Source organism: Vulpes vulpes, chromosome 9, assembly GCF_048418805.1.
Source record: "Vulpes vulpes isolate BD-2025 chromosome 9, VulVul3, whole genome shotgun sequence".
Lineage (NCBI taxonomy): Eukaryota > Metazoa > Chordata > Mammalia > Carnivora > Canidae > Vulpes > Vulpes vulpes.
In genome coordinates, this window is record NC_132788.1 from 9,913,629 (window position 1) to 9,937,959 (window position 24,331).

General features: G+C 41.8%; 1 protein-coding gene across 1 annotated transcript in view; it reads left to right on the forward strand.

The window, feature by feature from the left end:
* DNER (delta/notch like EGF repeat containing) overlaps nucleotides 1–24,331 on the forward strand; it is a 313,637-nt gene that overhangs the window by 219,272 nt on the left and 70,034 nt on the right. Inside the window, exon 7 of the mRNA XM_072719318.1 lies at nucleotides 2,975–3,088. Coding sequence (XP_072575419.1) covers nucleotides 2,975–3,088 — 114 coding nt within the window. The remainder of the gene's footprint in view (nucleotides 1–2,974; nucleotides 3,089–24,331) is intronic.

A 24,331-nucleotide genomic window follows, 5' to 3' on the forward strand; every position in this document is an offset into this window, starting at 1 on the left:
GTGCATTAGGGAAAAAAGTAACTAGCACATTTTGCCCATGCTGTTCTGGTACTACTGCATGAGGAGAGGCTAAAACTCACCTGAAAGGTATAGTTGATTTTAGGACAAAAGCTTTAAGCAAGTTGATTCATTTGTGCTAGGAAATATTTACGTGTTAGGGATTCAGAGATTAACAAGACAGGCCAAGTCCTGATTTGTAGGGAATTTGATCTCAAAAGGAAATCAACAAAGGAAAGCATTTCAGGTAATAAATACAATGCAATGGAACTTGAGAGAACCCTGTAGGGAAAACAGGAATCTCCAGGACAAAGTCCTGCTCCCATGGCTCACCTTCTAGGTGGGGAGGTAATAAGTCTATGTGTGTACTCTTGAGGAGAGGTAAGTGCTAGGTGAAGAATAAAGAAAGGCTTGAGGCCTGAGTTCTGAGCAGGTGGTATCTGGGCAGGGACTTGACTAATGGGGGGTGGGGGGGCATGGAAGGATGTAGTATCAGAGGGAACACTTTGTGCAAGGTGGTGGTGGGACTCCAGGGCTGAAGTTTTTGATGGCCCAGAGTGACTTTCGTGCACGGGAAGATTATCTGAAATTATCTTTTGTGTTTTTTTCCCTTGCAAGAATTAAATAAACATAAATCATAGTGATTCTCAAGCTCCATTAAACATCTCCATGTATATTGGCTCCTTGAGTTAAGAATACATATTGGAGTCTTGACCGGTGAGATGAAATTTGCTTTAAGATGCTCCAACGGGGAAAATATAAAAATATGAGGGTGTTAGATGAAGTTAAGTGGACAGAATGTTAATAATTGTTGAAGTTAGGTGGTCGATATGTGAGGGTTATATACTAGTCTCTCTCTATGTTTAAAATTGCCAAGTAAAAAATTCAAAGAAAGTGATTGTTAACATTTTCTCTAAAGAACCTTGAAGCTCATGGAATCCTGAATTCTGCTCATGTTCTTCCTGTCTCGTAGAGACCTATCCACCCCTTATAGATGATACCTAATTGGCCTCTGGTGATTTTTCATGCTTTTGTGTGATTCTGTGGTCCCAGTTTTTGGGAGGGCAGGATTCATGACTGTATCCTGTGAGCACACCTGCCTCTAGGAAGCCACCATTTGTAATTGGTCATCTTTTGCATGAAGGTACTTTTGTAGCCTATTGTAGAAACTTTGAAAGCAGAGATTAAAAAACACACATACACACACACACACAATGCTTGGTAAGCCCAAGAATAACTATGGTGTTTACTTTATATTCGTCTCTGTGTCTGTCTATATTTTCTCTTATTTTTCTTTCATGTTAAATGCATACTTGTTGAGGATGTGATACGGGTTGCCTTAAGAATGATGATATGTTGAAGGGTTTGGTCTCAGGAGTTTGACTCCCTGTGTAGCTTTGTGCAAATTACATAAACTTCCTAGTCCTCAGTTTCCTCATTTGTAAAATGGACATGATCGTGATACTGACCTCAGGGTTTGCAGTGAGGGTGAGTTAATGAATAAAGGAAAAACAGAGTGTTCTATTATAAATATTAGCTATTATTTTTAGCCAAAAGTTATTTGTAGCCCTCTTCTTAGAAACAGTTCGCTCTCCCTCGTTCTGAATTTAGAGCTGTCGTTTAAAGGTACATTAACATAATATTATCATATTAAGATATTCTGTTCTGCAGTTTTGAAATAGCTTTTTATTCTGGTGTTTGGATTTTTACTTTATGCAATTATTTTACTAATCTTACCATACTCACTAATAAGCTAGAATCTCCTGGACTGTTTTAAAGCATGGGGGAGAAGAGCAGAGTTGCAAATAAATGCTTCCACATTCACAATCTGTAATTTATACTAGTTTGGCAGGTAGTTGAAGCTCAGGCAAATTATCTCTCGTCTAATATCATTGATATATTTTTGCAAGTCTCAGACTCAAATGCTAATGACAATCTTTCAAAACTAATAATTCAGAAAGACAAGGTTTTGGATACTTAATGTACATCCTAGGGAAGGTATAAAATGTTATAGCATGATTATAATTGTATAGAATAGATCTGTGTGCATAAAAATTTCTGATAAAAATTATCTCCAAATTATTAAAAGTCGTCACACAAGTAGCAGAATGAAGGGCAACGCCTCTTTCTTTTGGACGTCTTGTATTTTCCAGATTTTCCTTCATAACCATTTCCCACTTTAAAATGAACATATTGGCGTGTTCCTCTTTCAAACTTGCCTTTCTGGAAAGGCTTTGTTTTCAAAGTTAATAAAGAATTTGGAATTTATTTAAAGCTTTTTGGTTGCATTCCGATAGATGGAAGTCCTTATTACCCCACCGCACATGTGTGGTTATGTTACTGTTCAGTGAAATCCCCACTGGAGTCTTGCTTCACAGAGAATTTACTGAGTTGAATGTGATTCAAATAAAATTAAAAATAATATATTAAGGTGCTTAACATTACGTGTGTCTCAATCTCTTTATCTTTAAAATGAGGGGACAGGGCATGGCATTAACACAGAAGGGGTCTTCCAACTGTAAAAGATAAATTAACAAGATTTAATACCTAGAATTTTTCCTAATACTTTCTTTTTATAGGTATTGGGATGACCTGGGGGAAATGGCCATCTTGGTTAGGTCAAATAGAACGTTGTAGATTGTGTTTTGCCATATGTCAGAAGGAAGCTGGGATCCCTCAGTTTCAAGGGTCCTGACGAGTATTTTGAAATAAAACACAGAGCTAATGGTGGAGAAAAGTCTCTCCTTGCAATAACGATGTTTGCAAAGGAGATGATTTTTGAACTGCGATTCTAAACTGGGATGATTATTTCTCATTGCAAAACCCAAGAAGATCAAGGAGTGGCTGTGGGGCTCTTCAGGTCAAAGCTGCTGCTTTTGGTGGGTGGATACCAGTTTTGACTCCATCAATTCCTGGGGCAATTCATTGTGCTTTTGAAGTAACACATTTTATAAAATCCCTATCTTGTTTTACTCAGGTTATACTGGAGAGCTTTGCCAATCCAAGATTGATTATTGTATCCTGGAGCCATGCAGAAATGGAGCAACATGCGTGTCTAATCTCAGTGGATTCACCTGCCAGTGTCCAGAAGGTAAATTATTGTGTAGGAATGCCTTTTGTTTTCCATTTTAAATCGTAAACTACTTTGATCAGCTTTACATTTCTGAAAAAATCCATACAAGAGAACTTGTTCCATTTATTAAACAAAATACAAGATGATCTTTTCTTAAATTCTATGCTACAATAGCTTGGAAATTATGTGTGAATATTAGACATAACCTAGGAATTGCTGTGGTTTTTATTTATACATTGAAAATGAATAAATATAATGCAATGGATGATAGTAAATTTTTCCCTAAATTTCATGTTAAAATTTTCAAAATTTTGTTTCTGATACCAGTTCACATAAAAAAGAAATTTCAGCATGAAGTTCACCTGCTTTTATTTTTAAATCAACTTTATAACATCTTAGAAACTTCAGGTTATCTGGAGAGCCACGTCTTTGGAGCCGCTTTTATTTTAAACAAGTTTTACTGTTAGAGTAGTTTGCTCTGATGGAGCAGGCGGGTAATCATAGCCTTCAAGCTGGTGTTCAAGGAATGATTTTGGACTCAGAGGAAGTTCTCATTTCTGCATGGAGGGATGTAATTGAAGTGATTACTTTAAACTTTAATGTTGTAAGAATAACCTGATATTAGAGGCATTTTTTTTTTGCCTTAAAATCAGCATGCAAGCTCCTGATCCATAGAAGTGACACTGACAACTACATGAAGTACAGTGACATCCTCTGCAGAGATTAAAAGTAGAGTCTGAGTACGTAAGGAAACATCCCTGCACTCCACATTACTCTGAGCTGCCATTGGCGTAGAGCCTGCAGGGGACCAGTTGGACAGCGTGGCGTTGCAAAAAGGCCACTGACCCCCTAGGTGACCTGAGGGCTCCGGGGTTGCCAGGAGCAGCACCTGAGGTCTGCAGCACCTCCTACTCTTTAATGTTTCAAAGACCTGAACTAAAGAAGTGAATCCTGTCGCCCAGCTTCTGCTCACCTGCGCTGGGGTAGGAGCTGGGGGCTGTGGCCAGGCTACTTGTCCCTGCGTCCCCTTCCCCAAGTTGGCATGTGATCCATTCATGATGTGTGTGTTACCACTACAATGGAGTTCCATGAGCTTGATGAGCCCTGCCTTTGACCTCCCCTTGTGTCTCTGAAGCAAATGAGAAAATTTGGAAACAGTGGAAGGGTCTAGGGCTAAGCAAGCGACAGGCACTGCACTTGCAGATGGAGCACTTCGCAGGTTTTCACAGCGTCGCTGCGCCCGGGGTTAATCGGTTGCTACCTAAGTGCCTGTAGGCTGCGTGTATGGTCACAGGTGGGCTTCAGGGTCACCCACTGATTGACCACAGCAAATCACTAATCAGCACCCCCTCCATCCCCTGATCCTCCTAAATGTGGGCTACGATAATACTACAGACTTCACAGGGTCATGCCAGGTACAAATGGGATTTTTGTGAAAGAGCTTTGCAAACTCCAAATTGCTTATTTTTACAGCTTTGACTGCTACCAGGAAGTTAAAATGAGGCCCCAAAGGCTCGTAGTGTTAGTGACATACAAAAATCACAAACCAGAGGGGCGCCTGGGTGGCTCAGTCAGCTAAGCATCCAATTCTTGATTCCGGCTTAGGTCATGGTCTCAGGATCCTGGGATCAAGACCTGTGTTGGGCTCCATGCTGAGCATGGAGCCTACTGGAGATTCTCTCCTCCCTCTGCCTCTCTAAATAAATAAATAATAAATAAAATAAATTTAAAAAGCTGAGTATTTAAAAAAACAATCACACCAGTAATAAAGGATGGCCCTTGAAGTAGAACCCAAGAGTTTTACTTTTGCTCCGTGTTTCCAGCGGATAAAGGTGGCTAAGCACTTCCTGTATGCCAGGCACTGTGCTGGGTGCTGGGGCCGAAGGGTCAGCAGAGCTGGGTTGACCCTCCCATGCTGCACACACAGATGAGTATGTAATTACAGCAGGAAGGGTCTTGAGGCTGTACAGTGGGGAGCTGGTGGGTCTGGGGGAGCTGGGACTACTGCCCAGACGTGGAGACCCTAAATGAGGACAGGGAGGAGGATAGTGGAGTTGATGGGATCACTGAGGAGGAGAGACAGAGAGGAGGAAAGTGGGTGATGGGAGGCTGAAGTGCACGGGGCTTCATGGGGCTTTGTGGGCCAGGATGGGGCATTTGATTTTCATCCTGAGGGGAAGCCAGGGCCTTAGGTCTGGAGTAAGCTCCACTGCTTACTCACCAGCCCTGTCTCATGGGGGAGCGAGCTCAGGCTTCCATCTCTCACAGTTTCCTGGTCTATAAAATGGGGAAATGATACTGCCCACTTAGTAGGGACAATGACGATTACATGAGATGATGCAGGTGGGGTCCTTTGCACGGCGCCAGGCTAAGTCCTTATTCCATATTAGCTGCTTCATCATGAGTGTTTTCCAATTAGCGATTACTGTTAAATCATTGATGGATGTAGATTGGAGAGAGACAAGAGTGGGAATAAGGAAAAATGTTTGGGGTTTGTTGCAGAAGTCCAGAGAATGCACATGGACTGGTCAGAGGGAAGTGTGGATTTTAGAAAGGGGTGAACTTGAGACATCAGATGAGGAGGCCTGAGATGGGTGGGTTCTGGAGTTGGGGGGGGGGGGACAGGAGGGCATGTTTGTGCCCTCTGTCACTGTACGGTTGGTTGTGCTATTCATGGAGAAAAAGAAGTACAGAGAAAAGGTGTTTTTTTAAAAATATTTTTATTTATTTATGATAGTCACACAGAGAAAGAGAGAGAGAGAGGCAGAGACATAGGCAGAGGGAGAAGCAGGCTCCATGCACCAGGAACCCAACATGGGATTCGATCCCAGGTCTCCAGGATCGCGCCCTGGGGCAAAGGCAGGCACCAAACCGCTGCGCCACCCAGGGATCCCCTTGGAAAGGTGTTTTATTTTGGACATGTTGAGTTTGAGGGGCCTTGGTGGCCTCCAGGTGGAGATGTCAGCTGGGCAGTTGCTCTGTGAGTCCGGCGGTTGGGGGAGAAGTCTGGGCCAAGTCCATGCACAGACGCATTAGCCCATAGGTGGCAGTTTAAATGTGGGTTTGTCTGGGGGATTGTCTAGGGAACCTTCTTTTTTATCCGGTGGCCTGTCAGTTCCTCCATGGTCTCTAGATAAAGCCTAGAGGAGAAGTGATGGTCCGGAATTAAAAGGATAAAGACCAATTTCCCAGCAGTCTTTGCAAGAAGACTTTTGTCCTGAGGTTTACCTTCACTGAAGACAGACCAGGAAAAAGGGGCTTTAATTATAGTTCTGAAGGATTCGTTGCCATGTGTTGGAGCCTCTTAGCGGGAGCATATAACTGGGGAGCGGCGCCCGGGCTGGCATTTTTAAAGCAGCCCCTCCCACTGGCTTGCTCTTTGGGTGCTGGTTGTAGAAAATAATGTTTATAGAGCACTTTACTTTAAAAAGCCTGTGTCTCCAGGATCCTTCGCATTTCAGCCACACTGTGAAGACAAGTTTGGAAAGTGTCTCAAGTGCACAGAATGTTCTGGATTCTGAGCCAGCACTGGACCCTTGCTGCCTTCTTTTCTTCCTTCCTTCCTTCCTTCCCTCCTTTCTTTCTTTTCTTTTCTTTTCTTTCTTTCTTTCTTTCTTTCTTTCTTTCTTTCTTTCTTTCTTTCTTCTTCTTTCTCTCCTTTTTTTTTTCTACGTATAGGGTTGGGTTCTTTGCAAAGTAATTTGAAAGTAAATGACAGTCAATCTGCCCCCTCATCCCCAGATAAATCAGTTTGTGTTTTCTGAGAATCAAGACATTCTCCTTTGTATCTTAGAGTGAATCTAGAAAATGATCACACCTAACAAAGTTAGTAATGATTTCCTAATATTGCTTGCTATGTGGCCCTTTTTTCATTTACTCCTTTATATGTATTAATTCTATCTGCCCTGCTTCCCTGTGTTATCTTGTAAGGGTGGGGAATACGCTACCTGTGGAGCATTTAGCTCCGTATTTTATGTTAGTAAGAGGTTCATAAAAATGTGTCAAATAAACTATGTAAGCCCACACTTAGGTACCACTCTCTATGTCTCCCAGCTCATCTGACCCTGACAGCAATCCTATGAAGCAGACGCTCTTCCAATCTTAAAAGATTGGAAAACTGAGGCATAAGAGATTAAATACCCCACCTACAGATCATATAGCAAGAAATTTAAACCCGGGCAACTTGGCACTGGCCTTCTTAACCATCATCCTATATTGTCTCTAAATACATCGTTTAAAATAACTTCCATTCTGTTTATTTATTTTTAAAGATTTTATTTAAGAGAGAGAGTATGTGAGAGCATGAGCAGGAGGGGCAGAGGGTGAGGGTCAAGCAGACTCCCCACTGAGCAGGAGCCCGACTCGAGGCTTGATCCCAGGACCCCAAGCTCATGACCTGAGTTGAAGGCAGATGCTTAACCAACGGAGCCACCTAGGTGCCCCCCGCCAACATCCTGCCTGTTTTTAAAGATGATCTTTGTAACCATAGTCATGAGTAAAATAAACGCAAAGTTTGTTGGGTTCTGAAACTTGTAAATGTCCCTGCTAAAAATTCTTGAGTCTGGGAAAAGCTAGAAAAATTTTTTTTCACATATATATTTAAATAAATTTATATTTATAAATTTCTTTTTTATAAGTAGAGTAACATTTTTTTTTTTTTACAGCAATTCTTTCCTGGTCCAGAAAGCTGATAAAACTAGGTTTTTCCCTCTGGATAGTACTTTCAACCCTGCACAGTCACATCCTGGCTCGTTTCCATCCTTTTCATCTTCATTCCCTTCCCTTTAAGGATCCTTCTCCATCCAATCTGGACCATGTCCTGCGAGCTTGGAGTCCTTCCTGGGTATCTGTCTCTGACTCTTGCCTTCTTTTTAACCTCTTTCCAAAAGTTCAAAGGCAGTCAGTCCTGCGGCACAGCTTTTGCAGTGATTATCCTTTAAGTGTCTGCTTTCCTCCTACACTTAGATTTTTATCCTTCATCAACAGATTGTGTCTTCTCTCAGAATTTCTCCTCGACTTTCACTGAGTCCACATCTGTAAAAGTGCTGTTTCAGATCACGGTTACCATGGAGGTGATAAGAAACAAAAGTCAAAATGTCACACGAGTGTTTTCTTGTCTGTACCTTGTGGAATGATGACAGCACAGAGAAGTAATTAGAAGCTGATTTTATTGCCTGTGTTATTCACTTTGTCTGCTGATACTGTCTTTGTTGGGTTTAGAATTTTGAGATCTTTAAATTTTAGACTAAATGCATTATAATTCTGAAGACGTCTAACTATATATACTTACCATCATTGCCTATTGGTATTTAAATATGTAGATTTAAGTATATGAGTATATTTAAATACATATATAAATAAAATCTGAATATGCCTGTATGGCCATCGTCTTTGCTTCAGCATCTCAATTTTTGTTTTTCTGCTTCTGAATTTGACACAGAATACCACACAGACTAATAGGGAATAAAAAAAAAGAACTTAATAGAGATGAAAACATTCAGAGATGAGGCACATTTGTTGGTTCCATAGGTGTGACGATGTGCGCGGTGCTGGGCTTAGAGTCGTGTTGTGGAGAATCTAACCACTTTTCTGGCATCTACCTAGGTGTTGTGCAACCAGAGGCTGAAATGAGAATATGGGTCTTCAGGCACCATTTTGTTTTCAGTCACTATTTTGAAAAGATATGGTCTTATCCGGTATATTTTAAAGACCATAGTCTATAGATACTTTCTGGTGTTATGCCTTCTGATGGGATTACAGATACACAGAATTTGTATTAACCGCTCTTTGCACTAGGATTCTGAGGGCAAGCATTGCATCCAGGGAGGGGACCTAGTTCCTTCAGTCCTGTAACTATGAGACCACCACCCTGGAGCCCACTGTCAGACATGCAGATCTCATAACCTCCACGGGTGGATGGAGTCCTCCTCTGGTGGGAGGTCTGGAGACCTGAGTCTGGGGCTGATGAGGAGGCGGAGGAGTGGGTTGGTTATAGATGTGGATTTTCAGGGTCACATTGCTTGTGTTTGAATTCTGGACCTACTCCCTTTACAGCTCTTTGTTTCTCAGAGGCCCATTTTCCTCATTTAGAAAATGGGGATGATGTTAGGACATCCTATATGAGTTGATGTGAAGAACAAAGAAAGCCCTCAGCTCTGATCATGCCAAATAGTAAATACTGCATAATATTAGCAATGATGATAATGATGACACTGTTCAGGAAGTTAGTCATATCACCTTGGGTGAGTCATATAATTTTTTATCTCTTCCATCCATTGTTTTCCTGTTGTAAAAGGATGAAGATTGACTATTACCTTTAAGGGATCTTGTTCCTAAAAGTCTTTGATTCAAATCTGTTGGTTCAAGAGCCCTTTGCTGAGTCAATAAATCCAGCTCATTGTTTCAAGTAATGTTTACAGAGAAACGTTTCATAACCTCTAAATGACTCTCTAAAACTTAGTGTGGGCCCCCAGGCCCCGTAGGTTAAATCTCACTGCAACAAGCTCCAAGGATTTATCCAAACTATTTTTGTTTTTCTACATTTTATAGCCTTGAGTAATCAAGCCGTATAAATCCTTTTGTCCAACTCAAATGTCAATGGTAATGCTTTTCATCTTAAAGGGATTTACAGGCAATAGCCACATATGTCATAAAAATCATCTCCGAGATAATGTGTATTGTTCAGAAACTGGGCGTGTTACCCAGTAAGGATTTGGGAGCTACACAGTCCTGGGATTTGGTTGTTTTTTTTTTACCAGTATCCTCGTATGCAGGGTTTTGATAAAAGCACCCTCTTAGGACCTTATTAAACTGCATGTATTTACATAATAAATGTGCAACATGTCCTCATAAAATTGCCAGGCCTGAGTAAAATACTGTTCTTATTCTTTTAAAAATTGGCATTATCCCTAAATCACCACTTCATTTAGGAATTGTAGCAGCTGAGACCCTTGGAGTTCCAACAATCCAATGGTTTCACCTTTTCAAACAAAGCAGGCTTTCAGATTTGTCAAGTATGAGTCAAACTTAATTTCTATGTTTGGTGCATACTGATTAATTTGATTTACAGCTAAGTTTATATTTCTTATCTTTTCTCTTTCTTTCTCCCCTTGCCTCCCCCCATAGCACAGTTTCTCTGAGATTGTTTAAATGAAAGTACTGCAAGGGGTTTTGTTGGCCTGCTTCTCTCATTGACAATGGGACGATGCATTCACTTTAGTGCGTGACCAGGGTCCTATCATTTTTAGCGCTACTTCCCCCTTTGAGAACCATTCTGATGTCCAGGTCAGTGGTGACAGGTGACAGTTAGAAGTTACAGTGTGACAAATGCAGAAATAAATAATGGTATCTTAGTGCTTCTCTTTTTGAGAAGAGGCAGGGGATACCTTATACATAAATACAAATTAAAGTTTCTTAAAGCATGTGTCCAGCACATGAAAATTATTTCGCGTTCCTAAAACATTTTGGCTTTAAAAATTCAGGTAAATGCCCTGCATTTCAACTATTATTTTCTCTTGTGGCTTCAGGAATCACAACCCCTTCAGCAGTAACCATAACAATGAGGATACCTGCCATTCGCGGAGTGCTGGCTCTGTGTTTGGTGCTTGAAGTTATTATTTGGGATAAGTTAGCAGTTAACAGCTGAGGGGCGGGTAGACCTTGCGGGTTGTGTTGGAATCTGTGTTTGATCACATATTACTTTGGTGACCTTGGGCAAATAAACCTAAATTTTCTATGCCTCATTTTCTGCATCTGTAGAGTGAAGTAATATTAGTGCAAACCTAATGAGATTGTTATAAGGATTAAAGGGGTATACTGTGCTCAGAACAGTGGGGTGAGTGATTAATGTAAGTGTTGTTGCTTGATGCTCATAATAGCTGAACACAGAGGATCCTGGTGGACCTGAGATATAAGCCAGGTGTGTCTGATTCTGGAGTCCATGTTCTCTCCGCTGCACTGAGCTCCTTCTCTGGTCAAGGTCAACCTTGCATGACCTCTAGCTAGTTGGGTGCAGGTCCGCTCTCCCTCATGGGGCTCAAGGCTCGTTGAGGACAGTGAGGCTAAACTTTCTTTCTTATTCCTCAGTACACCCGGCACTTAAGTACCTGTGGGTCTTTGTTGCATGTCTGAGTGGGGAAATATCTCAAAACTGTTGCAACAAGGTCGCTTCATATGGCAGGAAACTGGAGCCAAGATGAATTAACAACCAGTGTTCACTCGTGTAACTGGGTGACTCTCATTGGTTAGACTCCAGCAGTGAGGGGGAGGGTCAGATCTCATCCAGTTTCCCATTCAGCATGAATTCGGGGTCAAAGGAGACTTGGCACTTGATGGGATGAGCACTGGGTGTTATTCTGTATGTTGGTAAATTGAACACCAATAAAAAATAAATTTATTATTAGAAAAAAAAGGAGGAGACTTGGGCAGATTTCATATACAGAATTTGGGGATCCCTTCTGTGGCTCTGTTCTTTCCTAGGACCCTTTCTGACTCCTTGGAGTATGCCTGTGTCAAGCTCCTTCCTGGGGTCCCTTTGGGCAGAGAGAGCAGGTTTAACACTAGCATCTTTGTGTCCCTGGGCCGTAGTCACAGCTGAGGCTGCCTGCTGGGTGGCCCTCCCCAGATGTGAAACTCACCCCTTGTTGACTGCTGCCTCTACATTCTGATTTTCCTCCAAAACCTGTCTGCTTTTGTTCATGTTCATGTTCTAGAGCCACGTAGTCCTGGGGTTATTTGGTTTGGAGTTTACGATTGCTCTTTGTGGACAATCTGCTAAAAAAAAAAAAAAAGCTTACGTCTCTGTATCAGAAGCAGAATGTTCATGTAATTCCTTTTTTTTTTTTTTTTAAAGATTTTACTTATTTATTCATGAGAGACACACAGAGAGGCAGAGACACAGGCAGAGGGAGAAGCAGGCTCCATGCGGGGAGCCTGATGTGGGACTTGATCCTGGGACCCCAGGATCACACCCTGGGCCAAAGGCAGGCACAAACTGCTGAGCCACCCAGGCATCCCCAACGATCCTTTACAATAGAAATACAAATATCCTAAAAGTAAGTGTAATTTTTTATTTCTCCATGAAGCAGAATTTATCTCCATATGTATATATATATATATATATATATATATATATATATTCCCTATTTTAGAGAGTCGGAGGAGGCTAGAGTGAAATTTTTGTCTGACTTGGACCAAAGTACCATGTGATGTGGTCCTGGGTCTTATTATGAACAGTTTAGATCTGGGCTCCGAGTCCTGTGAGCCTGTTAAGGTGGGAATGACAGAGAGACCCGGCCTCAGAGGGCTGAACATGCACACAGCTATGAAAGTAGAAGAATGTTGATTAATTACTTTATCATAATTTTTGATTAACTATTTTTGATTAGCTAAGCTCTTCTCTGACTTGTTTTTTTCCAACCTGATTTCTTATCTCCTGTGACCTGATGTCATACTGATAAAAGGCCACCAGAGGTAGAGGCTCAGGCTTCCCCTCCCTGCACATAGCCCCTTCTCGAAGCATTTCCCACTGCTCTTCTTTCTAATTGCCCCAGTCATAGTTAATTATAATTTATATGAAGAGCTTGTCCCTTCCTCACTTTCAGCTCGCAAATAGTAGACACTTAGTAATGCATCTGGTCACTGCACAGCAGGGCAGGCACATGGGCTAGTCTCACCACTGTCCCCTCTCAATGCATTTGACCATCACCGCCTGCTCTGTGACAGTCTGGGACTTTATATAACATTTTAAATCATTTTATCATTTTTGTCTTCACTCTCAGAGAAACTTATGCTCTCAAATGAGCTCAAAGGAAAAAAAAAAAAAAGAAACACACCTATAATTCCATCCCCCAAGAGAGATCACTTTGAATTTTAGGCAAATATCTTTGAAGTCTCTTTTTTTAATGTGCATTTTAGAAAGCTAAAGTTGGATCTTACTGTGCATTCTCTTTTGTAATGAGCTGCTTCAACTGAACAATGTGTTCCAAATGTTCCCTTGTATCATTCGTTATTTTCCTAAAGAATTGTTATTAATGGCTGCATTTTATTCCATCATATGAATGTGGCATAATGTATTTAATGAAAGACTTAATCATCCACACACTATTTATCGATTACCTACTTTGTGGCAGTTACTGTGCTAATGACGAGGGATCTAGGCGTGAACAAGACAGATGAGGCTCTGGCTCATGGATCTTGTGGGATAGTGGGTGTGAGAGACAGTGCAGACGCTATGACCAGAGATATGACTGGGCTCTACTGGGGTGGTCCAGTGGTTGAAGAGGGACCCCTTCCCCACAAACCCAGACTGGGGGCTGGAAGGAAGTCAGGGAATGTTCTAAGGGAAGTGATGTTTCAGCAGACACCCAAGGTATCGCCAAGATGAGGAAGTTAGGGGTGTGGGCAAAGGACCGAGTCTCCCAGGAAGAGAACATTGACACCATGTGTGAAGGTAGGGGAGAGAGAAGGTGCCATTTTGAGGAGCAAAATGTTGCTCAGCAGAGAGAGCTGTAATGCAGAATGTGATGGAGAGATGGCATGGACTAGTGGCTGAAGTAGAAGCCAGCTCGGCAGGCCTTCCCACCCGTGACAAGGGGATTGGACTCCACCCCAGATAGCAGGGGAGGACACCATGATTAGTTTTAGCAGAGGAGGAGCAGAACTTTGGAATTTGGGAAAAACTACCATGGCTCAAGGAGGAGTAATGGATTGGAGGAGGACAAGTGTCAGAGAACCCTAGTTGGAACCTGTTACAGTAATTTAGGTGAGCAATAGTGGTGGATTGAATTAGGGATGATGGAGATAGAAAGGGACAGACTGGCTGTAAGAGGAGGAGGAGGAGGAGGAGAGGGACCATGGACAACCCAGCTTTCAGAAAGTGTTAGGCAACTGCATGTATGGGGGTGCTGTGTGGGGTGGTGAGCAGCTTTGAGAGGAGAGGAGAGGAGTTCCATTTGGGACATGAATTTAATGAACCCAAGGAACATCCAGAAGAAACATTGAGCAGTCAGCTGAATGCATGAACCTGAAGTGTGGGAGAGAGCGGTGGGCAGGAGAGGTCAAGTGGAGAAATTTCTACATCCAGGGCCAAATCTCAGCTGTGGGCTTGTGGGAGGCCACCCAGAGCAAGCACACAGTAGGGAAGGGGAGAGAGTCCAGGACAAAACGAGGAATGCCACCCTTTGGCATCGCTGAGGAAATGGAGTCTGCAAAAGGTATATTTAGGTTCTTTTTTTGCTTTTGTTTTTTTTTATCACGTTGCAGAGAACATTTTGTACATATATTTTTTTTATGCATTAGGTCATCTGCTTCCTTAGGACAAACAAAGGCTCACAAAGTTGTATATAACTTTTGTGAACCTGGAGATCTTGTGGTCCAGTTGCAGAGGTGAGACCCAGTTGAAGAAATCCCAAGCAATTAGGAAAAAAAAAAAAACAAACCCAGCATCCCTCATCTTCTAATTGAAGTCTTTGAGAGTTCCGAGAGGGTTTATATTACATCTAGCTCAGAGACACACTTGTGAAAATCTCTTTGTCTTTCCTCATCTCCTCAGACCACAGCTGCTCTTGAGTATCTGTCTTTCCCCTTACTCTTATCATCCATTCATTATTTCTAATCAGTTATGTTTTATCAGAGGATGGACTAGGCTAATGCAGTAGCTTTTTGTTTTTCCTACAAAGTAACTTTTACAGCATCTCTGTATCCATTAAAAATCTCAATTTAAAAATAATAGATAACTCAAACAGATCAGAAAATGAAGAAAAAAAAAAAGAGGAGTGTACTGGCTCTGTAGTAAATATGCAGGATGAATTCAAGCATGGCTTGATCCAGAAGCTCACATAATGTCATCAAGCCTGAGTTTTTAATCTCTCCAGCAGTCTTCCCTCTGCTTTCCGCTGTTGGCTTCATTCTCAAGACTGGGTAGGGAAGAGTTTGTCTTCTCCTAGAAGAATCCATGGGGCTGACTTAGATCGTTCCGAATCGAGACATTGCCCACCACTGAACTTACTCATTGTGGCCATGGTATATACTGCTTTGGGAGGATCAAGTCTCAGACACAAAGCCACTCTTGGAGCTGACATTTGGAGTCAATTCCCTGCAAACTCTAAGGGCTGAGAAAAGGGCCAGCTTCTTAAAGGAAATTTAGTGTATAGTTGTCACAATCAAGGAAAATGGAAGTAAATCTGTGTTGGTTGGGAGAAAAAAGACAATTACGAAACGTAACAGTAGTTTATACATTTTATTCTTCGGGACTAAATAGAAAGTCTGTGGCCACCAAGCAGAGAGAAAGAACTGTGTAAAGGAAAGGTGCATTCTCCTTAAAAACAATCCTGATGGCAGCCGGCCCCCATCCCGGGCCAATTAAGTTAGTATTCCAGGGGGTGGGAAACCAAGCATCGAATTTTTCAAAGCTCTCTAGGGGTTCCAGTGTGCAGCCAGGGCTGAGGACCTCTGTGACTGAAGATCACAGAGTGAGTTCTTTCAGGGATTAACCCCGGTGGTGTTCTTTGTATGCAGGGGGACCCTGCATGGTGCCAGGTGTTGCCACACGTCAGCATATATAAAATTCATGAAAATAAGGGTCATTTCTGTTGAAGCAGATGGAGAAATGAAGGCTCAAAATTCATGTCATTTAGAGGACAGATCTGCATTGAATTTCACTTCTTTAGATTAGCAGATGGCTTTGGTCACATTACTTAACCCTCTGGACTTCAGCTTCAAAATATGTAAAAGGTAATGCACATCTCACGGAGCTGTGGGGTTGTACAGGATAGGTGGGTACTCAGTACCTCTGTCTCCCTTCCATGTTCCATTGCTTACTTCTTACCTTTCTTTTTCTTTTGTTTTTTTTCTCCAGACTCAGAATTTCTACAGAGAATTTTTTAAAAATTTATTTATTTATTCATGAGAGACAGAGAGAGAGAGGCAGAGACAGGGGCAGAGAGAGAAACAGGCTCCATGCAGGGAGCCCGATGTGGGACTCAATCCTGGGTCTCCAGGATCATGCCCTGATCCTGGGTCTCCAGGCACCAAACCACTGAGCCACCCAGGTGTCCGCTCTACAGAGAACTGAAATGTTATTTTTCTCATGTGCATAAGGCGATCCTCTGTCTATCTCACAGGGCAAATTTCTTGTTGTTCATGTCAGAGAGAACGGTTATGTGGCTTGCCCAGGACTCCCAGCCTCCTGCAGACTTCCAGATTCCTCTCTGGACTCTGGCAATAGCTTCGGGACTTCTCTTTCTGATCCGCTCTTGTCCTCTGCAGTCTGTACTCCACACAATAGGCAAAGAGGCCTGTCTAAAAATGTGGATCCCATGTTTTCACTCCTGCCTCTTCTTCTTTTTTTTTTTAAAAAAAAGATTTTATTTATTTATGAGAGAGAGAGAGAGAGAGAGAGAGAGAGAGAGGCAGAGGGAGAAGAGACATAGGCAGAGGGAGAAGCAGGCTCTGTGCAGGGAGCCTGATGTGGGACTCGATCCGGGGTCTCCAGGATCACGCCCTGGGCTGAAGGTGGCACTAAACAGCTGAGCCACCTGGGCCACCCTCACTCCTGCCTCTTAAACCTCAGGTGATTTCCCACCCAAAGTGTGGTATAGGGCCAACATGTACCTGGCTAACTCTTGGACCTCATTTCTTTTACTTTTTTTTTTTTTAAGATTTTATTTATTTGTTTGTTTGTTTGTTTATTTATTTATTTATTTATTTATTTATTTATTTATTTATTATGAGAGACAGAGACGTAGGCAGAGGGAGAAGCAGGCTCCCTGTGGGGAGCCTGGTACGGGACTTGATCCTAGGACCCCCAGGATCACACCCTGAGCCAAGGGCAGATGCTCAACCGCTCAGCCACCCAGGTGCTCCTCTTGGACCTCATTTCTTATTACTTTCTGCTTTTCTCTTTCTAGCCATTGGCCTCCTGAGGTACTTCAAACACAGCAGGGGTTTGGAATTGGTCTCCAGGGGGCGCCATTCACCTCAGAGCACAATGCTCCCTGGGGCATTTGCACCTGATGCTGCCTTTGCTGGAAGCCTTGCTCCAGGCTGGACTATGGATCTTTCCCTTGGGCCATTCCTTCCCTCTGACAGCTCCCAGGATTCTCTCCTCTTACCTGTCTCCATCCCATGGAGCACTAGTTAATGATATCGATTTACTTATCTTTCTATTGTCTGTTTTCCTCCTACAATCTAAGGTCCGAAGCAGTGCCTGGTACCTGGTTGGTCTCCATGTGTCTAGGTAAAGTGAGTGCCCAAAGGACAACACGGAACTCTTTGACTAAACCCTGGAGTTTCCATTGTTAAGAGCCAATTATTTTTGCTCTCGTAACCCATCTACCTGTAAGTGTTGTCTCTTCTGTCTTTTTTTTTTTTTTTTTCTCTTCTGTCTTTTATCTATTGAGTCGAAACTAAGGAAAAGTTGACTGAGCATTCCTTGGACTATTTCCTAGTTTTCATTTTCCTCTCTGAGATCTAAATGTGTCTTCTTGTTCTGCTAAAGAAAAAATCCTTACGGAGATTTTTATTCTCTCGAATGGATTTTCTTTCTTTCTTTTTTTATTTATGATAGTCACACACACACACACACACAGAGAGAGAGAGAGAGAGAGAGAGAGAGAGAGGCAGAGACATAGGCAGAGGGAGAAGCAGGCTCCATGCACTGGGAGGCCAATGTGGGATTTGATCCCGGGTCTCCAGGATCGCGCCCTGGGCCAAAGGCAGGTGCCAAACCGCTGTGCCACCCAGGGATCCCTCAAATGGATTTTCTTACAGATTAAAAGTCACATTGTAAAAATGCAATCATCTTGGGTCTGCTACATTTTAGGGTTTCATAACTGCTTTTCCTTCTTCCTTTTCCTTTGTATCTTGCATAACTGTCTCCTTTCTTAGAACCAGAACGAATGTGGTCCCAGTTATATTTTCCATAAACGGCGGCCGGTACCTCCTCTCTGATTCTAATAGCACTCCTCCTCCTCCTTCCAGCCAAATCTTGGGATTTCTTTAAGCCCCAGGCAAAACCCGGCTCTGCCATGAGGTGTTGCTGGCCTGCCCAGCCCTGTGACCATCCCTCCTTCTTTTGAACCACTGCAGCTCCTAGAGCCCATTGCCGCACACTCCTCCTGTGGAGACAGCCTGGGCCGGTTCCTCCAAACTCACACCAGGCTGGAACCATTCCATCAGTGCTTGTGCAAAGAAATAACTCCCTCTGGTCATTTTATCATCATTCTAGACATGTCCTTCTGGTCTCTTCTGGAAGAATAAGCTCTTTGAGAGACAAGATGCTTCCTTCTCCTTACTTCCCTTTGCTGCTCATGAAGATACTTAGATGAACCAAATTTCATGTCCTCATCTTTTCTTTTCTTTATTTTATTTTATTTATTTATTTTGAGAAGGGGAGAGAGAGAGAGAGAGAGAGAGAGAGAGAGAGAGAGAGAGAAAGCACCTGCACACGTGGGGTGGGGGAGGTGGGGTAGAGGGAGTTGGAGAAGCAGACTCTACGCTGGAGCCCAACCTTGGGCTCCATCCCATGCCCCTGAGATCATGACCTGAGCAGAAACCAAGAGTCAGATGCTTAACTGACTGAGCCACCCAGGCGCCCCTCATGCCTTCATCTTGATTTAGTGATTACTCATTTAGATATCTGTAATCAAAACAGCTAATGACTAACATTTATCCTTTTCATAGTGCCGTGTAACAAATCTGTTAGAATATGTCCTCTGTCACTCATCTCTTCATTTGTCTGTTCATTTATTCCATAAATATTTGCTGAGTGGTCTCTGTGCTGGGTACCGAGGCTCAAGGCTGAGCAACTAACGTGGCTCCTCCCCCAGGAAGCATATAGTCTTGCTGGGAGTGAGAGACAGATGACAGACAAGTAGACCAACACAACCGTGTCGTTACGAATTCGGGAGCGTGCCATGAAGAGAGTAAACAGGGTACTACGATACAGAATAAGGGATATGTACCCAGAATGGGGTGATCAGGGAAGTCCTGCCTGTCAAACATTAAACCCGGAACTGGGCCCCTGGGTGGCTCAGTCAGTTAAGCGTTTGACTTAGGCTCAGGTCATGATCTCAGGGTCCTGGGATTGAGCCCAGTGTTGGGCTCCACACTCAACATGGTGTCTGCTTGAGATTCTCTCTCTGTCCCTCTGCTCCTACCCCTGCTTGTGCTTGCTTTTTCTCTCTCTCAAATAAATAAATAAAATCTTAAAAAAAAAAAAAAGCCAAGAACTAAAACATCATGTATAAGCAGATAGGACCAGCAACTTCATGCAGTGCAAATGGTATGCAGCGAGGGTCTAGGTGGGGAATGGCTTGTCATTTCTGGGAACTGAATGGAGGCCCATGGGGCCAGCTCCTAGAAAAAGAGGGGTCATCATGTCAGTGTCGTGGTGTCACAGCCATCAGGGTGTGTCGCCCACAGATGATAAGCACATATTTGATTCTAAGAGCAATTAGAAACGATGCTAATGTTGGCATTTGAAGAAAATATTCTTATTACTGTTCGGAAAATTGGTTGTGGGGTAAAATAGAATTGGGAAGCTCATCAGAGGAAACTGTTAGTAAGACAGGGAGAGACATCATTATGGCTTTGACTGGAGTGGTGGCGGCAGAGATCAAACAGTGTTTGGGGTCAGGATGTGTTTCGAAGATAGAATCTATTAATATCCACTGATTTGTCAGACCCGGGGTTGAGGGAGAGGAAGCAATCTGGTATGTGAACTGTTGGCCAAGCCAGCAAAATCACGAGTTAAGATTTCAGTATCGCTGTATTCCGTACTTCCCCTTGCCAGTGCTGCAGAGGCTTCTGATATCTCCAGAGCTTTCTACATAGAGTGACTTCATGGTCTTGCAACTTAAAATGATCCAGGAATGTTTTCTTTGGTTCCAAATGTTTGACTTCCACCACGTGTATATCTCAAGGGTGCTGATTTCTTTATTTACGTAACATGCTCCAGAGGCATATTCATATAAATATTGGTTCAAACACAGAATTCGGAGCAGCAGTCAACTATCTAAATTATAGTTTTGCATTAACCCCTATTTCCTTAGATTTCTTGCATGGTTCTGTCTTGTTTATTTTCCATTTTAATCCTTTAATCTTTCATCCTTCTCTAAACTTTCCCATTGTTGCAGTGAGTTGTTTTAAGTGTCTTGACTGCTGGCATCGTGTCCATGTGTTTTGAGTTTTTCTCTGGGGCTGTTGTGTTTTCCTTCCAACATTTTCTAATATCTATCATATGATGTTTGTATGACTTGGAAGAAACCATTGCAAACAAGAAACATCACTATCTGCATCATTTTCTCTGCACCTTTTTGATTAACATTATTAAATAATTTTTTTTTTAATTTTCTATCCTTCGAGTAGGATCATAAATCCCAATACATTTGCTCATGAGGTTCCAGTTGGGACCACATGTTATTTCTCCAGTGTAGTTAATCTATTAATCTCTTGGTCAGTCTGGAAACACTACTATTATTATTTTTATTACTCACAGTACGATATTCCTCAAAGCAATATTCTGTTTGTTCTCCATGTTTTGGCGTCTGATTGTGTCCATGAATTGTGTCCATGAATCCAAGAACGTTAAATTTTATTCTCCAGTCCTCTTGCCTTTGCCACCATAACTAATTTGGTTTGCATCTTCTGCAAGAAGAATTTTCCAAAACATTTACTTTAAGAGATCATTATTGATAGATTGACTTGTCAAAGCTCTGAAAGAGTTATGTTAATAGGAAGCGAAACTTTACCGAAGGCTATCTAAAATAATTGCTTTTAGAGTTCTAACATGATGCAGGAACAGGCAAACGCCTGGAAGTTCCTAAGATTGAATGTGGAGTTTGAAATTCTTTATATGCAATGTGGGTCTGTGTTGAGAGAAAGAGGAGGAGGGACGGAGGGAGGGAGGGGCAGGCAGAGGAGAAAACAGGACAGTGAAAATCGTGGTTCATTTTTAGAACGTTTCTTGGAAAGATGAAATCTGTGCTGGCTGGATCTCAGCTACGGATGACCCCAAGGCCTTCTCTACCTTGTGGTGGGAGGTACCTTTCTCCCAGCACTCACAGAACCGCACTGAGCTCTGTAAATTGACACAGAAGTGCACTTTATAGTAATCTGGGCCTTAGCTCTGAGTCACAGACTTCTGTATTTTTCCACAGGGAAACCAGATCCTATAACTCGACATCTGTTTGGGGATCACTTATGTAGGTACTCATTTATAGATCTAGAACTTGAATGTACATTGTTTTTGTTTTTACCTGGGCTACAGCTTAGATTTTGATACTACATTCAGGTAACATTCAAGCTTTCTGTGATCAGTAATCATGTTAGAAGCCAGCTTTGATTTAAATTATACGTTAACACCCGTGTAACATGTTATTATGGCAAGAACCTTAAACTAGCCAACATCTGGCCTCGATCAGCAGATGGGGAGGCCATGCCTGCATTGGTTGGCATCTTGGTTCCAAATCTGACGTTTGGCTCATTTTAATGATGACTTCTGGTTTTATAAGGATTTGGAAGCACATGTGATATGTTTATTCCGTAGAACTCAAGTTTCATAATCATCTTTTTAAAATATCCTCCATGTGATATTGGAAATACTGAGAACTCGTGAGGCCCAGGGCATTTCAAATGCACAGAGTTCAAAGTTCATAATTGACAAGGGGTTTCCACCTTCTAAAGTTCTTAAATTAAGGAAGTTAGGATAGTGATGGGTTTAATCAGCCCGTACTTTCTTTTGCTAGCATGGCACCTTCAGGTCTGCAAGTGCTTTGAGACAGACTTTTTTTGCAGGAGGCAGCCTAGCATGGGGCTTAAGAGTGGAGATGTGGAGTCACATAGACCTCAGTTTGACTCTTGCTTTTCTCACTTACCAATTGATATCCCTGGCCTAGTTCTCTGATATCTAGTCTCTAAGCCTTCTTCTGTAAAAGTGGATAATAGTAGACTCTGATTGAGCCAATGGTTGTGATAAATCAAAGCAATAGATGCCAATTGCTTAGAATAGTGACTGATAGGCAATGAGAACTCAGTATTTGCTATTACCGTTAACACTGATTCCTCTTCTTTTCCCTCTCAGTATAATTATTTGATTTATACAGCTGTCGTATTGTCTCTATTTTTAACAAATGAGGAAGCTAAGATATCAAAGAAGAGCTGGTTATTTGATTGCACTGGTATTGGTTTAGAATTTGGTTTATTTGCAAACAGTAGGCACCCCGAATAACTATAGCTTTATACCAAGTTTAGAAGTCAGCTAAGGTAGGGGTGCCTGGCTAGCTCGGTGGGTTAAGTGTCTGCCTTTGGCTCAGGTCATGATCCCAGGACCCTGGGATGAGGCCTGTGTCAGGTTCCCCACGTCTCCTTCTGTCCCCGCCTTTCCCCCCTGCCCCACCCTCCCCCACTCATGCACTCTCTCTCTCTCTCAAATAAATAAAATAAAATTAAAAAGTCAGCTAGGGTAAGTCCTCCAAGTTTGTCTTTTTTTCCCTTTTTCAATATTGTTTTGGGTTTTCTGGGTTCCTGGCATGTTGATACGAATTAGAGTCACTTTGTCAATTTGTACAAAGAAAATGGCTTCCTTTGGTTTATTCTCTTAGAGGAAACTACCTGTTATTTCACCATTAAATGTGAAGTTCCCTGCAAGTTTTTTGTTTATGCCCTGTCTGATGGAGGGCATAATGGCCTCTGTTTTAGTAATTAATGGACATTGATTTTTGTCAAATGATTTTCTCACCTGTATCGAAATGGCTGACTTGTTTCATGTGCATGTTGTAAGGAATTTGTGTTATGAGTCTTTGGGTATAGTTTTGTAGTAATATTAATTAGGTCAAGATGGTTCAATAGTGTTTGGAAATATTGCGGACATGAGCTCATTCTGTCACTTGAGTCTATCAGGTAATAAGAAAGAGGTCCTTCTCTGATGGGGTTGGTTTTTCCCTCTGGCAGTTTGTGTGTGTGTGTGTGTGTGTGTGTGTGTATTTCGAAGTTCTTTTATTAGGTGTCTGTACATTTAGGGTTGTTATATCTTCCTGATGGATTGCCCACATTTTCCTGTTAAATGATCCTCCTTACCTCTGATAATGCTCCTGGTCTTAAAGTCCACCTTTTCTGATATAGTATCATCACGCTAGCTTGCTTGCTTGCTTTTTAAAAGATTTAATTTATTTATTTGACAGAGAAAGCGAGCACAAGCAGGAGGAGCAGCAGGCAGAGGCAGAGGGAGAGGGAGAAGCAGGCTCCCTATGGGGCAGGGAGCCCAATATGGGACTCGATCCCAGAACCTTGAGATCATGACCTGAGCTGGAGGTAGACACTTAACCAACTGAGCTACCCAGGCGCCCTACACTAGCTTTCTTAACACTATTTTTTCCATATCTTTTCTCATCTTTTCACATCAATCTTTCTTTCTTTATTTAATTTTATTTTTTAATTTTTATTTAAAATGGGTTTCACTTAGAGCACATGTAATTCGATCCTGCTTTTTTGTTCAGTCTGACAATCTCTGCGTTGTTAGTTATTTATATTCAATGCAGTTATTGAGAGCACTGGATGCTGTTTGTTTTCTGTTCATCCTCTATGTTCTTTGTTTTATTCTTCCTTTCCTTCCTTCTTTTGGGAAAATCAAAAATTCAGAAAAATTTTTTTCTCTTCAGTTGGCTTTTTAGCGATATCTTTGTTTTCTCTCATTGTTTTGGTTCTTAATTTTTTTGTTTTTATTTAATGGTTGCTCTGAGTACTATAGTACCTAATGATAGTATAATTCTATCAACCCCCCCCCATTATTTATTCTATTGTTGACACTTATTTTCATTCTAAGTGTGTTATAACATCATTATTCAATGTTATTAATTTTTCTTTAAGTAGCGAGTTGTTTAAGGGGTGTCTGGTTAGCTCAGTTGGTTGGGCATCTGAATCTTGATTTTGGCTCAGGTCATGAGCCTGGGGTCCTGAGATCAAGCCCTGCTTTGAGTTCTGAGCTCAGTGGGGAGTGTCTTTGGGATTCTCTCTCTGCTCCTTCTCCCTCTCCTGCACCTGCACACTCTATCTCTAAATAAATAAATAAATAAATAAATAAATAAATAAATAAATAAATAAATAAATAAAATCTTTAAATAGATCATTGTTTTTAAATAAAGAAAAGGAAAAAACAACTTATCCCCAAATGTATCATTTTCAGTGCTCTTCATTTCTTCCTATAAACTTGAGTTTTCATGTATATCCTCATTTCCATTCTCTCTAATAACATTCCTTAATGTT